This window comes from Filicampus tigris, chromosome 10 (assembly GCF_054856515.1).
Source record: "Filicampus tigris isolate MCC_2025a chromosome 10, RoL_Ftig_1.0, whole genome shotgun sequence".
Classification (NCBI taxonomy): Eukaryota; Metazoa; Chordata; class Actinopteri; order Syngnathiformes; family Syngnathidae; genus Filicampus; species Filicampus tigris.
Genome location: NC_141226.1, coordinates 22,989,383 through 23,008,378, shown reverse-complemented (window position 1 = coordinate 23,008,378; position 18,996 = coordinate 22,989,383). Strand labels below are relative to the sequence as shown.

General features: G+C 40.9%; 1 protein-coding gene across 2 annotated transcripts in view; it reads right to left on the bottom strand.

Moving 5' to 3' along the window:
- pik3r2 (phosphoinositide-3-kinase, regulatory subunit 2 (beta)) overlaps positions 1-17,842 on the bottom strand; it is a 29,638-nt gene extending 11,796 nt beyond the window's left edge. Inside the window, exons 1-2 of one of the 2 annotated variants that reach the window (XM_086043349.1) lie at positions 17,623-17,842; positions 9,058-9,957 (exon numbers count right to left, since the gene is read on the bottom strand). In XM_086043349.1, coding sequence (XP_085899475.1) covers positions 9,058-9,376 — 319 coding nt within the window. In that variant the 5' untranslated portion in view covers positions 9,377-9,957; positions 17,623-17,842. Of the gene's footprint in view, positions 1-9,057; positions 9,958-11,464; positions 11,602-17,622 lie in introns of those variants that run through there. The other variant, XM_086043348.1, reaches the window with a different exon arrangement.
- Between the last annotated feature and the right edge of the window lie 1,154 nt (positions 17,843-18,996).

Below are 18,996 nucleotides of genomic sequence, written 5' to 3'. Positions count from 1 at the left end.
CTTCTGAAAATGACATCACAACTGCTCACAACGACCAATCACGGCTCAGATTCAGAAAACAGGTCAGCCGTGATTGGTCGTTACCTGAGCAACTGTGATGTCATTTTCAGTCGACAGAAGTGACAAAATGGCCGCCCCCAGAGATGGCTAAAAATGAGTGCATTTTGATGCTTAACTTATATTCCACAAACGCAAAATGAATCAGAATGCCGTGTTTCAACGAGTGGGCCTGCTGGGAACATATTCTTGAAAAAAAATCTGTTTGGCTTGACTTCCGCTTTAAATTTGTACTGTTATAACGAAGGCACTCTAATGCACTATACATTGACGATGCATGTAAGAGGTTATGAATAATTCTGTCGAAAAAGGCAATTTTCTCTTTCTGTCTTTTTTTTTTTTTTTTTTTAACCTCAAAACACAACATCTCCTGAGCACTCCCATTACATAAGCTGTTACCAGTTGGTATGTTGTGGACACAAGTGACTCCTGCAACCATTTCGTCTGAGAGAGACTGAGATTGGGACATGTGTGACAGAGAGTCTTGGAGTCTTTGTGCAGTACTGTGAAGGTCGTGAAAAGAACTTAAAGGTTCTGACGTCAAGCTTTGGCTTGTCTCCTGGCGTCTGAGTGTTATAATTCACACAGCTGCTGAAGATCCATGTCATGCAAACAAAAGTTGAATTTAGGACAACCGATCAATGCTGCCATTTGTCTTGCGTAATAGCTCCACGCTCACTCTCAGGGAACACTTGAACTGGAAGGAAAGGTCCAAAACTCAAGTTTAAAATACACATGCAGCTAAATGCAGAGCTTATTATTACTTGTCGAGCCAGGCTGCGTGCAGTAAAGAAGGCAAATGGAAGGGATGAGTGAAGGATATGCTAAATTCTCCTCTTGAGGAAGAAACGGTCCTATTCAACATGCAAAAACAAAATGTGTTTCATGACTTATTATAACAATAACAACCATACCTCACACATCACAGCTCTACTATTTTCTGAAGCTGAGCCATGATTGGTCCTTATCTGAGCCTGAGCATTTGCGATGTCATTTTCAGTCAACAGAAGTGACAAAATGGCCGCCCCCAGTGATGGCTAAAAACCAGTGGATTAACTCTTGTTGCACAAACGCAATATTTATCAGAATGCCTTGTTTCAACTAGTGGGCCTGCATAGAACATACTCTTAAAAAACGTTTGGGTTGACTTGCGCTTTAAGGAATGTTATCACATCGCCACCATTCAAGCTAATTGTGTGGAACTGATCATTGATTAATTGCATCTTGGTGCAAAAATATCAAAGCTAACCACAAAATGGAGCGCAACTAGCGGGTGAGGAACAATAGGTCACCTAGGCACGGGTTGATTACCGCTTTCGTGTTATACTTGTAAAAAGTCATGGTTTCAAAGCCGCTTAAACTTTCCACATCAGTGGCATCTGCTATTTTTTTTTTTTTTTTTAAGTTGTCAGTGGAAAAAAGATATGTACCCAATAAAAAAAAAATCAGTTTCTTATCAGCCTGAATCCTCAAAAAGAGAGGCGTGGCCAATTTTAAGCCACGCCGGTCACTTCAAACGTGTGTGTTATGTTCCGTGGCGACAAGACCAGTTGGTGCCTGGCTCACAACGGTGTGTAACAGTATGTAATGCTGCCGGTCGAGTTTCATGGCTGCATGTCTTCGCTGCACCCCGACTAAACAGACAAGCGCTGCTAAATGTCACAACACGCTTCCACGCCGCACGTGTTTAAGTCGTCCTCGACGACAAATGCAGTTGACTGACACACAAACTCTCGATCCGGTGTCACAGGCCTCTCTGAGCCCTACTTAGCAGATACAGTATGTGTAATAATGTAGTACAAGAAAAATAACTGCAAGGCTCTTCCTTCACTTAAAAGATTGTTACTCATAATATCATGCAGAGAATATTAGAAAATTTAATGAAGCATGTTAGGTGAACAAAGCACGTATATACGATCACTAATGCGCAACTAATTGCAGCTAAGTAGCTTGAAACTGATGTTTCACGGAGTCATGTGGGCTACTGAGTGGACTTAACCCATTAAGGTCTCTTTCTACCCTTTAAAGCCCTGAGCGCTGTTGCGTCTTTCTACCCTTAAAGCCCGGAGAGCATATACGTCATTTTCTTTTTTTTTTTTTCCATCCAATTTTTGTATCTCTTAACCAATGAAATGCATCAGGATATACACGTGACCGTGTCGTGAGCCCGCAGAGGATGTTCTGGAATTCTTTCCAGTCATAATGGCGGACGCCATCGATCGCGGGAGCTTTGAACTGAGTAACGGCAGTGATATAGACGATGCGCTTGTGGACTTTGAAACAGTAGAACCAGTCGAACGTGATATATGGTTAAGATATATATTTGTAGGTAATGATAATATTGACGAGGATGGTGATTACTACTCGATTTTTAAAATTAAAAATAGTGCTTCTCTTACAGTGACACTTTATTTTTACATCTTCGATTGGAACAGTAAAGATTAATAAACTCGGGCCTGTCCGCAAGCCTAAGGTCTCAAAATCTTTTGGAATTATGTTTCTGTCTGCTACAGGGGCTGAGAAATTAATTATTTTGTAGTTGTTGAATTTCTGGGAAAACTTCAGGTTTTCAAGGGTAATTCCAAAGACGACCGACGGTTTTGGGGAGCTTTTGAGCCAGGCGCTTTAGGCTTTAATGGGTTGAACAAAAAAACAAAAAAAAAACAACAGGGAATGTCATATCAGCCGTGTGGAGACACATTAAGGTGAACATGGATGACAACACTCTGTCTTGTAGTTAAAAACACAAAACGGAATTCCTACTTGTATTTCCACCAGACTCACATTCTTCTTCATCTCTTATCTACGTAATTCTTTTACACGAGTACCCCTAGTGTTCGGACTGAGACACCACATAATCTTGTAGTAATTATGTTTTATAATGATAATAGATTAAAGTGGCAATGTTCGTTAGGTAAACTCACTGCTAGTACAGTCATTAATGCAGATGCAATAACATAACAACATCATGCTTATATGACTTTTTCTGCGACTAAATTAAAAATGCACTGGGAAAATTTGCTCAAGCACTGCAACCTGAAATGTGCAGCAATTGTGGAAGTCAACACCAAAATATAATTTTTTCAAGAATATGTTCTATGCAGGCCCACGGGTTGAAAAAAGGCAATACGATTAATATGAAATATGAGTTAAGCGTTAATCCACCCGTTTTTAGCCATCTCAGGGGCTGAAAATGAAAATGACATCACAACTGCTCGCGGCTCAGGTAATGACCAATCACAGCTCACCTGTTTTCTGAAGCTGATCCATGATTTGTCATTATCTGAGCCCCGAGTAGTTGTGATGTCATTTTCAGTCGACAGAAGTGACAAAATGGCCGCCCCCAGAGATGGCGAAAAACGGGTGGATTAACACTTATTCCACAAACGCAATATTTATCGGAATGCCGTGTTTCAACTAGTGGGCCTGCATAGAACATATTCTTAAAAAAATATATATGTTTGAGTTGACTTTCGCTCCAGGAACCAAATCCAGCTGATTGCTATGCTTGCGTATGGATAGTGTGGCCTTGGCTTTCACTGTTGCCCTCATGTCTCTCCCTTCTCAGCCTGTCCACATCTTTTCCCATTTTCTACCGTCCGTCTCAGACCCTCTCCCATCTCCTTCATGGATTCTTTGAAATGATTTTCCAAGTAGCGTGTGGGCAGGGTGTCCGCGTGTGTGTGTGTGTGTGTGTGGGGGTCTTCTCGTTTCTGAGAACTGGCCCCGCTTGCATGGTTTATGGCCGCCCAGAGACAGTATAGACGTGGATGTGAATCAGGGAGTGAAGTTGCAGAAGGAGGGAGGGAGGCTGGACGAGGACAAGGGAGGAATTTGCAAACATGCCAGGCCATGGGTCACCTAAGTAGGCAATTACAGTCAAGCCAGGGAGAGAGTGATATAAAAGAGGGAAAAAAAAAACCCCTCAAGAACAACTCTGGTTATAGGTGTAGTTTTTGCTTGGGGGCAGGGTGTTATTATGGCCTTTTAGTCACCCGACGTGCTGAATTAAGTTTATGAAACTCAAACACATATATATTTTTTATATTTTTCAACTCAACGATAGAATTATGTGTGTTTTTTTTTTTTAATAGTTAGTTACACTACAGGTGTGATAATATATCAAACACAGTGAACTCCCATCTATTTGCAGTTCCCCATTAACAAATTCACTTTTTTTTTTGCCCACAGAGTGCACTTAGCTAGCTAGCAATGCTTAAACCCCAAAAATGCATCTTCCCTGGATGCCACAATTTTCACAGTCAGCTCAATGTTGTTATTTAAACTTCCAAGTTAGGAGGTGACGTCTGCCAGCCGAGAGGAGCACCGGAGGCCTGTTAGCTCACGAGCTAGCTGTGGGCTAGCGCCTTCCGTCACAACGTGGAATACCTCGCGAACATGTTAGGGATGTGTAGGCATAAGCTCTCTAAAGTAAGTAGCATACATTTTTCGGCGCAGCGTGGTGTCATGCATTTAATGGACACGCCCACAGCGGTTTGAGAGCAGAAAGCGGCTTGATTTTTCATGATTTTGAAGCCTGATTTTATATACTGGCTGTCAATCAAATTTGTGAGAGTTGTTCATAACACTTCCCCGTGGTGTGACAAATTTATAAGATGTTTATTTTCACTTTACAGTGTTTTGGGATCATAGTATGTGATACATTTATGGTTTGAAAATGAATGTCGGCAATTTGAAACGTTTTAGGGAGTTCCTGAATTGTGGACTTCGCTATTTGCGGAAGGGCTTGGTCCCTACGCCCTGCAAAAACTGAGGTTTACTGTATAATAAAATTAAAGGGTTATATTGTACTGCTGGACCGCCACATCAAATGTAGCTACGCTGACAAAAGCTCTTTTTACACAATGGCTAAAATGTCAGTTCCAACAGAGAAATGAAAGTGATATTTGTCAAATTTGGGTCCGATCACAGTGTCCTCCATTCATTCGCACAGCTCGCCCCCCTCCTCACTCATTTCTCACCAGCCCTCTGGCCAAGGGTATCACTTGGCGCTACAGTCGCAACCAAATCACTGACAATTCATGCCTGCTGCCCGACTGGTTCGTCTCAGTGTCTGTCAATGCACCAGGACATTCACTGGAGCACCTGCATTTGCTGGCCAACGTAAATTGTGCGGCTGCTCACTAATGTGCATTCAGTGGACTGCTTCTGATAACAGCTTTTCAAAAGAAGAAGAGAACATTTCCTGTTAAAATCATGCATCTGAATGGGGGACACTGTACTTCTGTCCGCAACCAATGCCCAATTGGTTCAAGCCGAGGTAATGCAGAGTTCACAGCCAATGTGCTCAGAGCCAAACCTGGGCCATCTGTCAAAAAAAAACGGGTGAATTATAGAGAATACCGCTTCTGAGTATGGGTTAATGCAGCAACAATCCTCCTTTAACACTGCCGAACCGAATCGGCGGAAGGCAACATTAGATTGCAATTTGTACTATTTCTGATTTGAATCATTCTCGTCATTGTGGGATTTTGAGTCAATGCAGGTTCTCCACACTTGATTTCGTCAGCTGAAATCCGAAGGGTGTTGCCATGGTGTAAAGCGTCTCTGCAATTAAATCAACTTTTTATAGTCCCAGAGGATATATCCATTAGCTTGTATTATAATGAAATGCTAATCAGGTTTGATCGGGCAGTGCAGACACTTATGAGAATTACAGCGAGCGCATGCTAACTCACTTTAATTAAGGTACATTTAACGCTATCAACACAATATAAATTTGGTCCCAAAGGAATCTGTTGACATTTTATTCAGATTCATTGGTGTTTGTTTTGCGATTTTGAGCGCAATTCTTTAGTTATGAGTGGGGGTGGGGTGATATTTTCGGGCATTTTTAGCAGGTTCATAAACATTTATTGCACACAATGTCATTGAAGAAATTTATTTCTTGGATGAAATGATAGTTTTATTGCACTGCTTTCTGGCATGCGTGTATGTACGGGGTTTAAAGATGAAAGAAAAAAAAAACATATTTGCGGGGCTCCGTTCTGCTCCAAAATGGCAGCATTTTGCTCCTACAATTTGAGACAGTTGCAAGTACATCAGTGAGACAAGTAAATTTGTTGATTTTGGGGGGGAAATTAATATTCTTGCATATTTTTTGTTGCTGATAAACTTCTGCTCCACACTTCAGCCAATGTATCAGTAAAATAGTGGATATTTACTTCATAAGTCGACTTATAGTGTGCACCCCTAGATTTTCTAACTACTAAAATTTCAGGTTCAGGGGAATCTGTGCTCCGAGTAAAAAAAAAAAATAATAATAATACGTTTGTGTGGAGCCCTGATTTGACTGCAAAAAGTGTGTTGAGGTCCCACATTGTGTAGTCAATTAAATTTTAGTCCACCACAACATCAGCATATTTTGTCCTGGCTGTTATCTGCAGGATTAGCTATTGTCTTCATTTGAAATATATTAGACCTAAATACACTTAATTTCATATACTACATATGATTTGAAAAAGTAAACCAAATGAAAGGGTATCAAATTTGAAGGACACAACAAATCCATGCGATGCATTTGGTCCAATACCGGTTGGACGCGGCGAATGCACACAAAGTTCATGCAATCACGACCCTCTGAGTATTACTAAATTCATAGCGAGTGCTAACCTTTGAAAGTAAGGTGGTCTCAGTGGATTGATTCGAGGAATACCAGACTGATGCTTCAATAGTAAAGAGCACAAACGTAACATTTAAAGCACCGAGCTTCAGCAAAATGTAAAAAGAAAAAGGTACCGTGCAGCATGTGTCAAAAAATGAGTTGGATAGGTCATGACACAGTTAAAAAAAAACAGACTGCTACCTTTGAACAGCAAATCTGATGAACAGCAAATCTTTTTTTTTTTTTTTTTTTTTTAACACCGAGCCGTTCTGTGCAAGTGTAAAAAAAAAAAAAAATTCCACACCATGTGCCTTCACAGAGCGTAACTTGAATAAAATGAGCAGAGGAGGCAGTAAATGATGTCTGTGTCGATGTGACGGCTGATTTTGGACGCTTACGCTGTTGTCATAATGAATCATCAAGGCATTGTTAAGTTCGTGGTGACTCAATGTAGCCTGTGATGATCATTTTTAAAGCACATTCAAACCACTTGACAAATTCTACTTCAACAGAGACTGTGCTGGTGCCAACCACCTTCAGCTGCCAAGACATGACGTCATCAACTGACAGTTCCACATGCCTACGACAACTCGTAACAATCAATTCAGCGCTAGGTATCGGATTGTAAAGTATGCTGGCATTAATACTAGTAATATTGTACTGTATAACATTGCAGTGTCAAACTGGTTTTCATCGCTGGCCAGCCACTTGGTTGTTATGGGTTCCCACAACAGGTAAGTTACATAAATGTATAAATCACTTCATCACGTACACAAATACGTTGCATATATTTTTTTCATCAACAAAAGAAAGAATTTGTTTTTTAAAAACGATGGTAATGCCAGTAAAAAGTAGTGCTGTAATGTATTTGAAACCAAAAATTGCAATAGTCTTGTAGACAAAACTGTCATCTTTGAAAATGGCAGCAACTCCAGAATAGATATGAGATTTCTTAGTGCTACCAAACTTGACATAATGATTATCATTATTATTTTAGGGTTATTTTAAAAAAAAAATGTACACCTAGATGGAAGAGACATTACTTCAACATGCCATTGATCTGACCTGACTGTGCAAAACTGTGGTCATAGGAAACATGGCTTTTATTTAGGTCATTAGTATCGGAGCATGTCAGCACAGAGATGGAAATCACACTGGCAACAAGATCCAGATGATTTGCCGTAAATGCTACAAAAAAAATCTGCAGAGTCACGGGCAGCACGTCTAAAATGTTGCATCTTCAAAGACACCCCCCCCCCCCCCCCGAAATACGTTTCAGTGGTGAAAACACAGTCAGTCTGCTCTGGCAAACAATAATATGAATGCATTAAATTGTATTGTAAAAAATATTCTTAAACATATATTTTTTAATTGTTTTAATCGGAAGTCAGAAAATAGAGATATGGTACGATTGGTGTATTGTTACCACCCTAGTGAAAAGTGAACACAAATTAAAAATTGTATTCAATATTTTCTGCCAAAATGAAAAGAACAAATGAATTCAGCCAGAAACAAAGTACAGACACTTGATTTGCTTGGCGGGCCACATCTGGCCCCCCGGGCCTTGGGTTTCACACCTGTGGTATTGTGTAGTGTTTGCTTGTAATTTATGGTTAGTGTACGATGGATTATGGATGGAGACTAGCTCACGGGGATACGCTCTGGTGCAACACGCATTTAAACAAATAAATAAATAAATATCGTTTGCACTCCCAAGCAATTAAATAAACAAACAAACAAAATGAAGACTGTTGAAAATGAGGAAATCCCTTCTCGATAAAAGAGAAATGAAAATGGTTCCAGTTAATTAACATTGTTAGCAGTTCACTGCTGATTTTGGCCGTCCCGTGGAAAAATGCGTTGAATGTTATGTATTCATTTGAAAACATTTGACTTCAATCCAATTGCAATAAAAACAACCAAACAAAAACAAAATCTAATTTTTGACTCAAAAAATGAAAATAATTCTTCATTTCTTATGTTCCCAGCAGGAATATAAGTGAAGCAGCAAACTGCACTCGTTTTTAGCCGTCTCTGGCGGCGGCCATTTTGTCATTTCTGTCAACTGAAAATGACATCGCCGCTGCCCACAAGGACCAATCCCCGGTCAGATTCAGAAAACAGGTCCGCCGCGATTGGTCGCTGCGAGCAGTTGTGATGTCATTTTCAGTCGACAGAAATGACAAAATGGCCGCCGCCGGAGATGGCTAAAAACGAGTGCATTTTGCTGCTTAACTTACATTCCTGCCGGGAACATATTCTTGAAAGAAATGTGTTTGGCTTGACTTCCGCTTGAAGTCTGTCCTTCAACTAACATTACAGCATGATATGGGAACGTCCCCTTCGTTTACAATAAACAATGCGAGTGGCCTTACCTTGACACGCCTCTGGCGTGGGAGCAGCAGGCAGGGGTCGCTGAGACCTGGGTTGACTGGACGGGAGCGCCATCTTGACGGGGCCCACATATTCGACGTACGTCCCGGGGAAGTCGCCTCTCTGCTTGGAGCGCTCGTTGTAACCGAGGAGCCAGCCGAGGCACTCGGGCTTCTCGGCGCAGCCCTCCTGGTAGTTCTCCACGGACAGCAGCGAGGCCTTGCTCACAATCAGGAGGTCGCCTGGCAGCAGATCCAAATCTTCTTCCTGGTCCTTGGCGAACGCGTAGAGGGCACGGTACCGGAAACCTTCCGTTGCCATTTTGTGAGGGAGGCGCGATTCAAAATGGCCGCCCGGTGGAGGATTATACGGAGCGGGGGCCGAGGCGCCCCGAAAAATAGGCGGGTCCGGCGGGAGAGGAAATCCCTCGTCACCCCCACCCCCCCTCCCGTCGAGAAAGCGGCAATGAAAAGTTGGTCGTTGCGGGGTGGCCTTGGCGGGGGGTCTCGGGGACCCACGGAGTCACCCGAAGCTTAGAAGCATTTTCCCAAGTCGGCAAGGTAGCGCTTGTCCTCCCCACACGCTGATTTCAGGCCTGACCGGTGTTGGTGAAGCGGTGCACTTTCCTCAGCTTGATACCCCGGTTGAGCCAGATGATGGAGCAGAGGGAGAGCGTAGGCAACATGCTCCTTAAAGCGGCGAACACCTGCTGGCGGCTGGATGCTACGGCAGCAGCCGGCTTCAAAAACTCGCCAAGTGGAGGGCCGTGCGTCGCCGGGCGCTCGGCGCTAGAAAGAAAAGTGGTCGAAATTGGAGTACCGGCGGCGCAGTGGGGACGGTCTTTTTAATCCTCTTCGGTTCTGTAAAGCTCCCGCATGTTCTGGACAGGGATTACGGCCAACCTGCAGTATATTAAAAAGACCAACAAAAGAGTGAAAATGTGAAAATTCCCCCCAAAATAGATGAGATGAAGTATAAAATTAAAAAAAAAAAAAAAAAAAAAAAGCAGGCGTCATCGGATAAAGTCTGCTTTAGATATAGCCGTGTCCACAGAGACGCTCGAAACCGCATGAAAATGGCGAACGGTGTCAAGCGCCGCGTATTTGTGCAGTCTTCGGAAAGGACGCGGATGGCTGGCGCGATGCTGCTGCGTCATAACCGACAGCGGACTCGGTCCCTGGACGGGAGCCTCCGTTCCCTTCGCGCGACATTCACACGCTCGCGGCTTCAACCGATGCGTCACAATTTGCTCGGCAACATCAACTCGGACCGTGAAATCGGCATTGCCGCGCAAATGGTTACGAGAGAAACGTTTTTTTGTTGAAGGAGAGCGCCGAGGAAAACCCGACCGTGTACTAAGGCCGGAGTTGGCTCACTAGAATTTGGTGTAACATGCAAAAAGCGTCGTAGAAACGTTAAAAAAAAACAAACCGTGTTGCCTCCAAAATGTTTTTGGTTTCATTCTGTCAAAAGATTGGCCGAGTCAAGTGATGCCAAAAGCCCGTCACATAAACACCACATAGGAACAAAATATCATCCTAAAAATCACACTTGGTTCACTCAATACACTACATGCAGCAAAAAGGCCATCTTACGGCGCAAAAAAAAAAAAAAAAGGGGAAAGCGGCAAATTCACAGCAATATCATCGTTGCGTGAAAAGGCCAAATTCCATCCTGATAAAAATGCGGGCGTCCTTTTCTCATCCCATCCGAGACGCGAGCGGGCCCCAAACAAACGTTGCAAAGTTGCATTTGAAAATGGCAAGCGGACCGAGGGAAGAGATGGCGAGCGAGGACGAGGGGAAGAGATTAGCGTTTGCCGATTAAGTACAACATCTGCGGTCCGCAGACCAGCCAAGGACGACGATTATGTTATCGGGGACGGAGGCAGACACAAGCCAGGACAGCTTGAGAGGTGGATGCAAGTTTTGGTGTTCTGTGGCAAGAGTCACAAGCTATTTAGGGCGATGTCCCCCCCTAAAAAAAAAAAAAAAAAAAAAAAAAACCCCAAAACCAAATAACTGTTGGCCTGCTTTGCAAGGCCCGACGTTGTGCAACCAAAAGCGCCGGATGAACGCATACTGTTGAGGGTGATGCATTGCAGACACCGAAATAAAAGTAGGTGAGCGCGCGGTTCAAAAACAACAAAAAAAAAAAACAAAAACAAAAACCAAAAACCGGGGAATGCTACTGGTTAGCTTCGAATACCAAAGGGGGGGGGCATGCTTTCGAACCACATGACAGCGTGGTCCCCTCGCGACATTTGGAAAGAGAACATCAATTCCTTATAAAGCGTGTAACAATATCTTTTTGGGTCTATTTGGGAAACGAAAAAAAAAAAGAAAAAAAAAAAAGAGAGCGATCGAAGAGTTATGGCGTCGAGAGGATGCAGCCGAGTGCAACACTCACCCCACTTTTGGTTGAGAGAGAAGCCGGACAGGCTCAGCCAGACTCTCTCCGTTCAACATCCTTCCCAGTCGACGAGCAAGAGGTGCCAGGCTAGACACGTGGCACTGGCATACCCAACCACAGCCCGCAATCCTCACACCACCATAACCCCCCCCCCCCCCCCCCCTTAGCCCTACCCCCTCCCTTCTCCCTCCACCTGCTCTAAACACCCCCACCCCACCCAACACCCACAGTCCTGCCTCTGAGTGACCCCCCCTCCCCTCCTCCTCCCCTCCCCATCCTCACTCAGCAAAAAAAAAAAAAAAAGTCCAATGGTTGATCCAGTTGCCGTCTGGTTTGTTTACAGTCCGAAGGTTTCCGGCGGGGGAAACAAGTTGAAGAAAAAGTCCGAGGCGAACGTGGGCGCCCTCGCCTCGCGCGAAATCCTTTTTCCCCCCACGACTTAGTTCCGGCGCGTGCAAAGTGCCGCGAGTCGAGCGAGGTGAAAGAAGAGTCCTGCTCGGAGAGTGTTGAAGAAGCCAGGCAGCAGCCGAGATCCATCCCTTCTATTTTTTTTCTTCTAGTTTTTTTGAATCATCATCATTATTATTATTATTATTATTATTACAACTTTCTATTCAGTCAAGAGGAAGGAAGCAGGCGGGGGGGAAAAAAAACGGAGCACTTTGCTGTCAGCGGACTCCGAACGGCTGAGGGAGACCGCGGGAAAATAATTAATGAATAGGCAGCAAGTAACTGACTGTTGCTAGAGCGGGGGAAAGCTCTTCCCGCGACGCGATTGGCTGCCGCGCGCACCATGTGCTACTCAGTCACCAGAGAAGCCGGGCAAATCAAGGAAACGTTCTAATATTAGAAAATGTTTCTAGGCAGCCGTCATACATCTGACCCCAAAGCACTACACCTTTTCACCAAGCACTGGACTTTTATTTGATCTTCTAGCCACGTATTTGAGGAAATCACAGATGTACTCAAAGGGTAAATAAATCTCCATTTGGTGGTTAGTGGAGGAAATTCTGGCAAACATTCCAGCCTATACATATTCTAAATAGATGGACAACTACCTGTCAGTGTCATTATACCGAAAATGAAAATAAGTGAGACGTTTAACCTAAGAGCATATACAATATCATTTATCCGTAACCGCATTCCCCTTTGGTAAAAATCGAATTTTATTGTCATTACTTTCAAGGGCCTTTATTGTTATATTTTACTGTCAGGTATTTTCTAACTACACTAATTAACATCCCGCTATCATTTTCAATTTAGAACAAGGGATGAAGTAGGGCTGCTCGACGATGAAAAAAATTGTAATCATGATTATTTTGGTATTAATTGAAACGACGATGATTCAAACGATCATGTACTTTTGGGTACAAAACAAGAAAATGTGTGAACATAAAAAAATATAAAGACAAATAAATGTACCGGTTAGTAAGTTCTTTTTGGACCAGATAAAATTGAAAAAATTCTTTGTTATAAAATAAATTTTTAAAAAAAGTGTAATATAAATGAATATTAATAATTGTTTTTTACAATTATGCCAATTTTGTAATCGTGGAGTGTAATAATCGTGATTGTAATTGAATTTCAATGAATCGCACATCCCTAGAAAGAAAAGTATGTTTTAAAAAGTATCCACCATTTTTTAAATCGACCTGCATGGACACATACAGTATACTGGGGCTGCTCGATTATGAAAAAAATATGAATCACGATTATTTTGGTCATAATTGAAATCATGATTATTCAAAACGATAATTTCTTTTTTGGTATAAAACAAGAAAATGTTCGAAGGTAAAAAATATAACGACAAATACATTTCTTTGAAACACTATAAGTTTCTTTTGGAACAAAGAAAATGTATAAAATGTGTTATTGTAAAATTAAAAAAAGGTGCAAATGTATAAATTAAAGTATGATTTTCCTTGTGTGCACAAATATAGGGCGTCGGATATACATTTATACTAATAATCGTTTTTTACGATTATGCCAATTTTGTAATCGTGGAGTGTAATGATTGTAATTGTAATTGAATTTCGATTAATTGCACAGCCCTACGGTATACACATACGAGACGCATACAATCTGTCTTTGTCTTTGACCTTTGAGGTCAGCTTGTGAAAAACAGGAGTAAAAGCAAGTTTGATTTTTTTTCCCAGTGTATAAAAATAATGAATTATATATTACAAAATATTATCATTATTTAGCCACAAGGTCCTACAAATATCCAATATTTTCTCTTTTAATATGATGGTGAGATTACATAACATCTTCCTGTGCTATCTTATCTCGTCGGTCTGTTTTACCCGGCAAACTCGAAAGTAAAAGCGTCACCATTTCATCGACAGTCACGACTAATTGCGTCACCGTGCAGCCAAATTTGACACGTTTTGCTTTGAGAGGAATCGAGTGTCGGCAAATGCAAACATTTGCAGCAGATCAACATCGCACCTCAAGTTGGCGGTGGAAAAAAAAAAAAATGGAATATCATGTCAAGAAAACCCTCATACGAACCAAAGCGCATGGGCGCAAAAAAAAATACAAGTTGGCTGGAAAAGAGAACGTAATCGCTGGTGAATGGAAGGAAACAATTAATGCTGTAAAGTTTGTGTTGAGACTTTATGGCCGTGCTGCTGGAGGAGCTGACGACTGAGGCACCACGCACGCAGCCTGGCCTTGGGCCATGGAGCCACATGCAAGTGAAAAATCCACCGCGCCACAGTGGAGACTCGAGACAGGCCAACCTTTCAGGAGGACTTCTACTCCTAAAATGGAGGCTCGCACAATTTTGAAAGTAGTGCCGCTTAAATTCACCAAGACGTTGAATGCAAGTCTTTGCTACAAGCGAATAGAGTGCGGCGTTGTGAGACTGTTCGGCGCCGCAACACTCACTTTTACTCACAGCAAATTAGCCGTGAGTAAAAGTCAAGTCTTTTCAACGGTAAAAAAAAAAAAAAAAAAAAAAAAATGGCTCCAGGGTTCAACTTTTTAAAGTGGCATTCTAGCATTCTTACCTGCCATACAACTGTAAAAGTAAGCCACTGCGGGTAAAGCGAAGTATAATCGCGGCTCATCGCTGGCGTTCCCGCGATATCGAAGATTCGCACCAGTCATATTTTGACCCCAAAAATAAACAAATAAATCATGAAACATCTCCACATGATGCTGGCCACCTTTTCGATGAATCGAATCGGTTAATCGGGGCGAATCGATTCAAAAATCACTTTTCGATTCATCGTCACGTCCCTAAAAATTATTGTAGCCGCTGTGCCAATTTGACCATCTATGACGTTTTGTATAACATGCTAGCATTAAGATAGCTAGTTTTTGTTAAATTAAATCAGCTGGTTTAGTTCAGGGCTCCAGGTAACAATTATATTAATAATTGATTACCAGTAATCTGTCGATTATTTTGTGAATTAATCAATGAACCCGATTTTTTTTAATTTCCATCACTTTATTCAAAAACATGATATCATTCCAAAACGACAAAACAGAAATTATGATTCAGGTAGTGGCCGAAACATGTCAGAAAATAGGCAAAAATGTTGATCACTGTTTTCCAAATTAAAAGAAAATGTTTTATTTTTATACAACTTAAAGATAACTAAGTTTTAATGGAGAAATACAGAAACAAATCGTTTTTACTATTGAGAAGCTGAACTTCAGAGCATTTGGACAATTTTAATTAAAAAAAAAAAATTAATGATTAATTGATTATCAAAAATAATCAGCGATTAATTTGATCATCAATTTATTGTCGATTATAAGTTGCCCCTCTAGTTTGGTTGAAGTTTAAATATATAATTCTTATTCTATTTAGTAACAGGTTCTGTTTTTGTGTTGATGCCCCGTGTGAATTTAAGTAGCAGTTGTTTGAATGTTTATAATTACTGTAACAGCTTTGCTCATTTCCGGGGCGTTTGACATTTTATCTTAACATTAAGCTAGTTTGGTGTGGCTGAACATTGTGGTGTTGAAATATACTTTGATTAATTCTCTTCCGTTTTATGTGTCAGTTTTATTGTATACTTCATCTGGGACTGACATATACGCTCACTCACTGGAGGAGTTTGCGCGTGCGAGTCTCCTTTTCATTTCCTCAAAGTGAAGTCTTATGAAAGTCTCCCGTTTCTTGCCACTGAGAGCGAGTGAAAACGGGTGCCAAGAAGTTCTTTAAAAAAGTTTTTTTTCGTTAGTTTAAGAGTGCCTTAATATGCAATCTATTGAAAGGGTGTCAGACTGGTAAAACTATATTTCAGAATTATTTTTTTTTATAAGGTCTGTCCATAACACCCATTTTCGAGTGTATGGGTATGGGAGATATGTGGGTTTTTTTAGTATAAATACAATAAAACACTATCTATGCTCTTGAAAGACAAAAACTGGTTCAAACGAGAGAGGCTACTAATACACTTTCTTTTTTTTTTTTTTTTTTAAATATTCATAAATGCTAAGAGTAAAAGTAAATTCTGAGACGAGATCAGCTGTGAGCGCTACAAGGATAACATCAAAGCAATCAAAGACTTTTTTTTTTTTTCCGTATGTTCTTCCAGCAAATGCCATCATTTTCGGATAAATTTATGCCGGGGGAAAAAATTGAGTCGTTCTGAAAGGATAATAGCTCACCTGTGTTGAACCACTTTGGGATAATATCTCACCACTCTTGAACCAAGCCACACTTTATATTCCATGTTCACATCATAAAAGAGGAACAACATCCACTGCGGGTTGCTTTTTTTCCTGCACATCAACCTAACATTAAAATAGGCCTTCATGTGTTTCGATGGTGGCCCTAAAGATATTATCTGTTACTATTTTTGATCAAATAGAACCATTTCAGCTTAACTGGGCCTCCCCTGCAGCAGGACCTATAACAAAAATAACCCCATCTGGACTCCATCTGCTGAAATGTGAAGTGAGGGAGCATACGTTTAATAATTCCAACTCCTCTGGAAATTCACTCTCGGCATTTAGACAGGATTTAGCGACTTTAAAAATCAAGACTTTTGGACACGTTAGGCCCAAAGCACGCCGATTAACACAACTGTACAATCGTGTATTAATTAAATAAATAAATAAATAAAAAAGTCAGCGACTCACATCACGCGGTTGTTCCTGGCACACATAAACAGACTTGCTGCAACAGCGCGATTATTGTTTGCTTGTTTGTTTGTTTTGCGATTGTCGGGGACGAAGCAGATTGCATCGTGCTTTTCAGTGACAGAGACTCTTCACGCTTCACTTTTTGAGCAACATGTAAGTATGAACTTGAACACACATATGTTTTATTGTAAACTGTTCCACCTACAACGTCGCGATGCCGTTCATCTGCGATTCCCCTAACTAGCGGCTGTCGGTCACTTACCAGTGAAGTCTCTCTCAGTTTAAAAAAAAAAATCAGGTGTGTGTGTGTGTGTGTGTGTGTGTTTTGTTTTGTTTTTTTTTACATTCAGTTATTTTAAAAAGTGTGGTGCGGGTATTATTCTTGTACAATATTGGTACACACAAATCACTGCTGAAGTACACTTCAGGTGTATTTAACTTTTAAATTCAATAAATTCGCATTTAATCTTTAGGAACTGTTTGTTTTCCACACTTTTATGTAGATTCATTTCAATTTCACTTCTATGTGCAACATGTGATATTTTGACGGAATTATTCATTACATTTTCCCCCTATATTTAGGCCAAGTGCTAATGTTCAAACTGTCGTTAATGTTATAGTGGGTACAATATCAAATGCGTGCGTTTTTTTTTTTTTTTTTTTACTAAGAACAAGACCGTCCAATTAGAACGGTATAACGAGTTTTTCTTACGGAAAAATGTAAACAACTGGCGAAGCATTCTCCTCTAAATCAGTTCAAAAGGCAACAAAACACGCCGCCGAGAAAGCAACTTTTAACGAAATAAAAATGGCACTGCGTAACTTCGCTACACTTCGCAAAGCGAGGCGGCTCGCAACCTTTACTGTACAAGTGACATTTCAAAATTCAACCTTTCGCCTTAAAAACGACCCAAAAAATGTGGTAAAACGAAACTGGTGTCGCCAAGTAAGATTTGAGGCTTCCACCATTTTCCAATAAGTTACAGTGGCTGCCTCGCTGTACTGGAAATGTGCAATAAGTTGGGGGGGAGTGGGGGGGGGGGGAAACTCACCCGTGGATATTTCTTGAGTCTTCTCACTTTTTAGTGGCGTCGCTCGAAACTCTGCAAAATGGCAGAAGGAGTCGGTCAATATGGGGGGAAAGTTACACGGCAGCTTCCAGTGAGGCACGAAACTTGCGGAAAGCTCTTCTTTTTTCACTTCGCCTTCTTTTCTTTTCCCGTTCACAACTCCCTGCTCCCCTGCACAGCCATTTTCCAGCACCGCAAGGGAGGGGAGGGCAACGCGTGGGAACAGCCAGGAGGACAGCGGAAAGAGCCGAAGCATCACGGAAAAGTACGAATCCTCTGACACAGGCTCCGGAGGGACTACTACTAGTACTCGGCCTTTGAAAAAAAAAAAAAAAAAAAAAGAGAGAGAGAGAAAGAAAAAAGTGACAAGTTCAAATCATTCACGTTGCAAATAATTGTTCAGAATTATCATTATCATTATTTATTTGTCATTGGAATTAAACAGTTGTCTATTTTCACGAGAAAAAAAAGTCGTAATGTTCTAATAACGTTGCAAATAATTGTTTAGAATTATTAAATGTTTTATTAATGTCATATTGTCATGTCCTGTCATGTTGTCTATTTTCGAGAAAAAAAGTAATGTTATAATAACTTCATATTTTTGGAGGGAAAAAAAAACTAATGTTTAGAGAAAAAGTAATATGATGTTAAATTCAGGGGATTAAAATCACATTTTAATAAGTGAATTTCAGATATACTTAAACTTTATTCAAATGTCTTATCGGAAAAGACACCTTTATTCTCTAAAAAAGCCTATCTTTAAATTCATCAATAGATAATACATATATGCAAGGATGACAGATTTATTTGACATGTCGCAATCATGTCAGAGCTTATATTTAGAAACTGGGGTTTTTTTTTAGGTAAAGTTTCTATCGTGGTGCCTTGAGATACAAGTTTAATTTGTTACATGATCATGCTTGTATCTCAAAACACATTAAAATGAACAGAAATGCAATTAATCCATTCCAACTCCCGCAAATCCAGCAAAATCAGTTTTTTGGTTTTTTTTTAAACGTGTACTTCATTATAGAAATTGCACTCAACAGCACTGTGCTGTATAAAACACAGTAATAACTGTTGTCCTCCACATAACCCGTTCACACCCAGTCCAGATATATTCCAGCCACTGGAGGCTTTAAGTGGACCTATTTATTTTGAAACATTTCAGCCTACAATAACTCCACTTGGAAATTAATAAACACACAAGAGGCCACTCAAGCACAGCCCGTGGTTGCAAGTTGCAGTTCGTCCGACCCAGTACGACAGTTTTGGCTATTGTACCCACCTCTGTGTACTATACAGTACCCAATTCCAAGTCTGCGTTACAGGTGAAAAATATCAAACACATTGCAA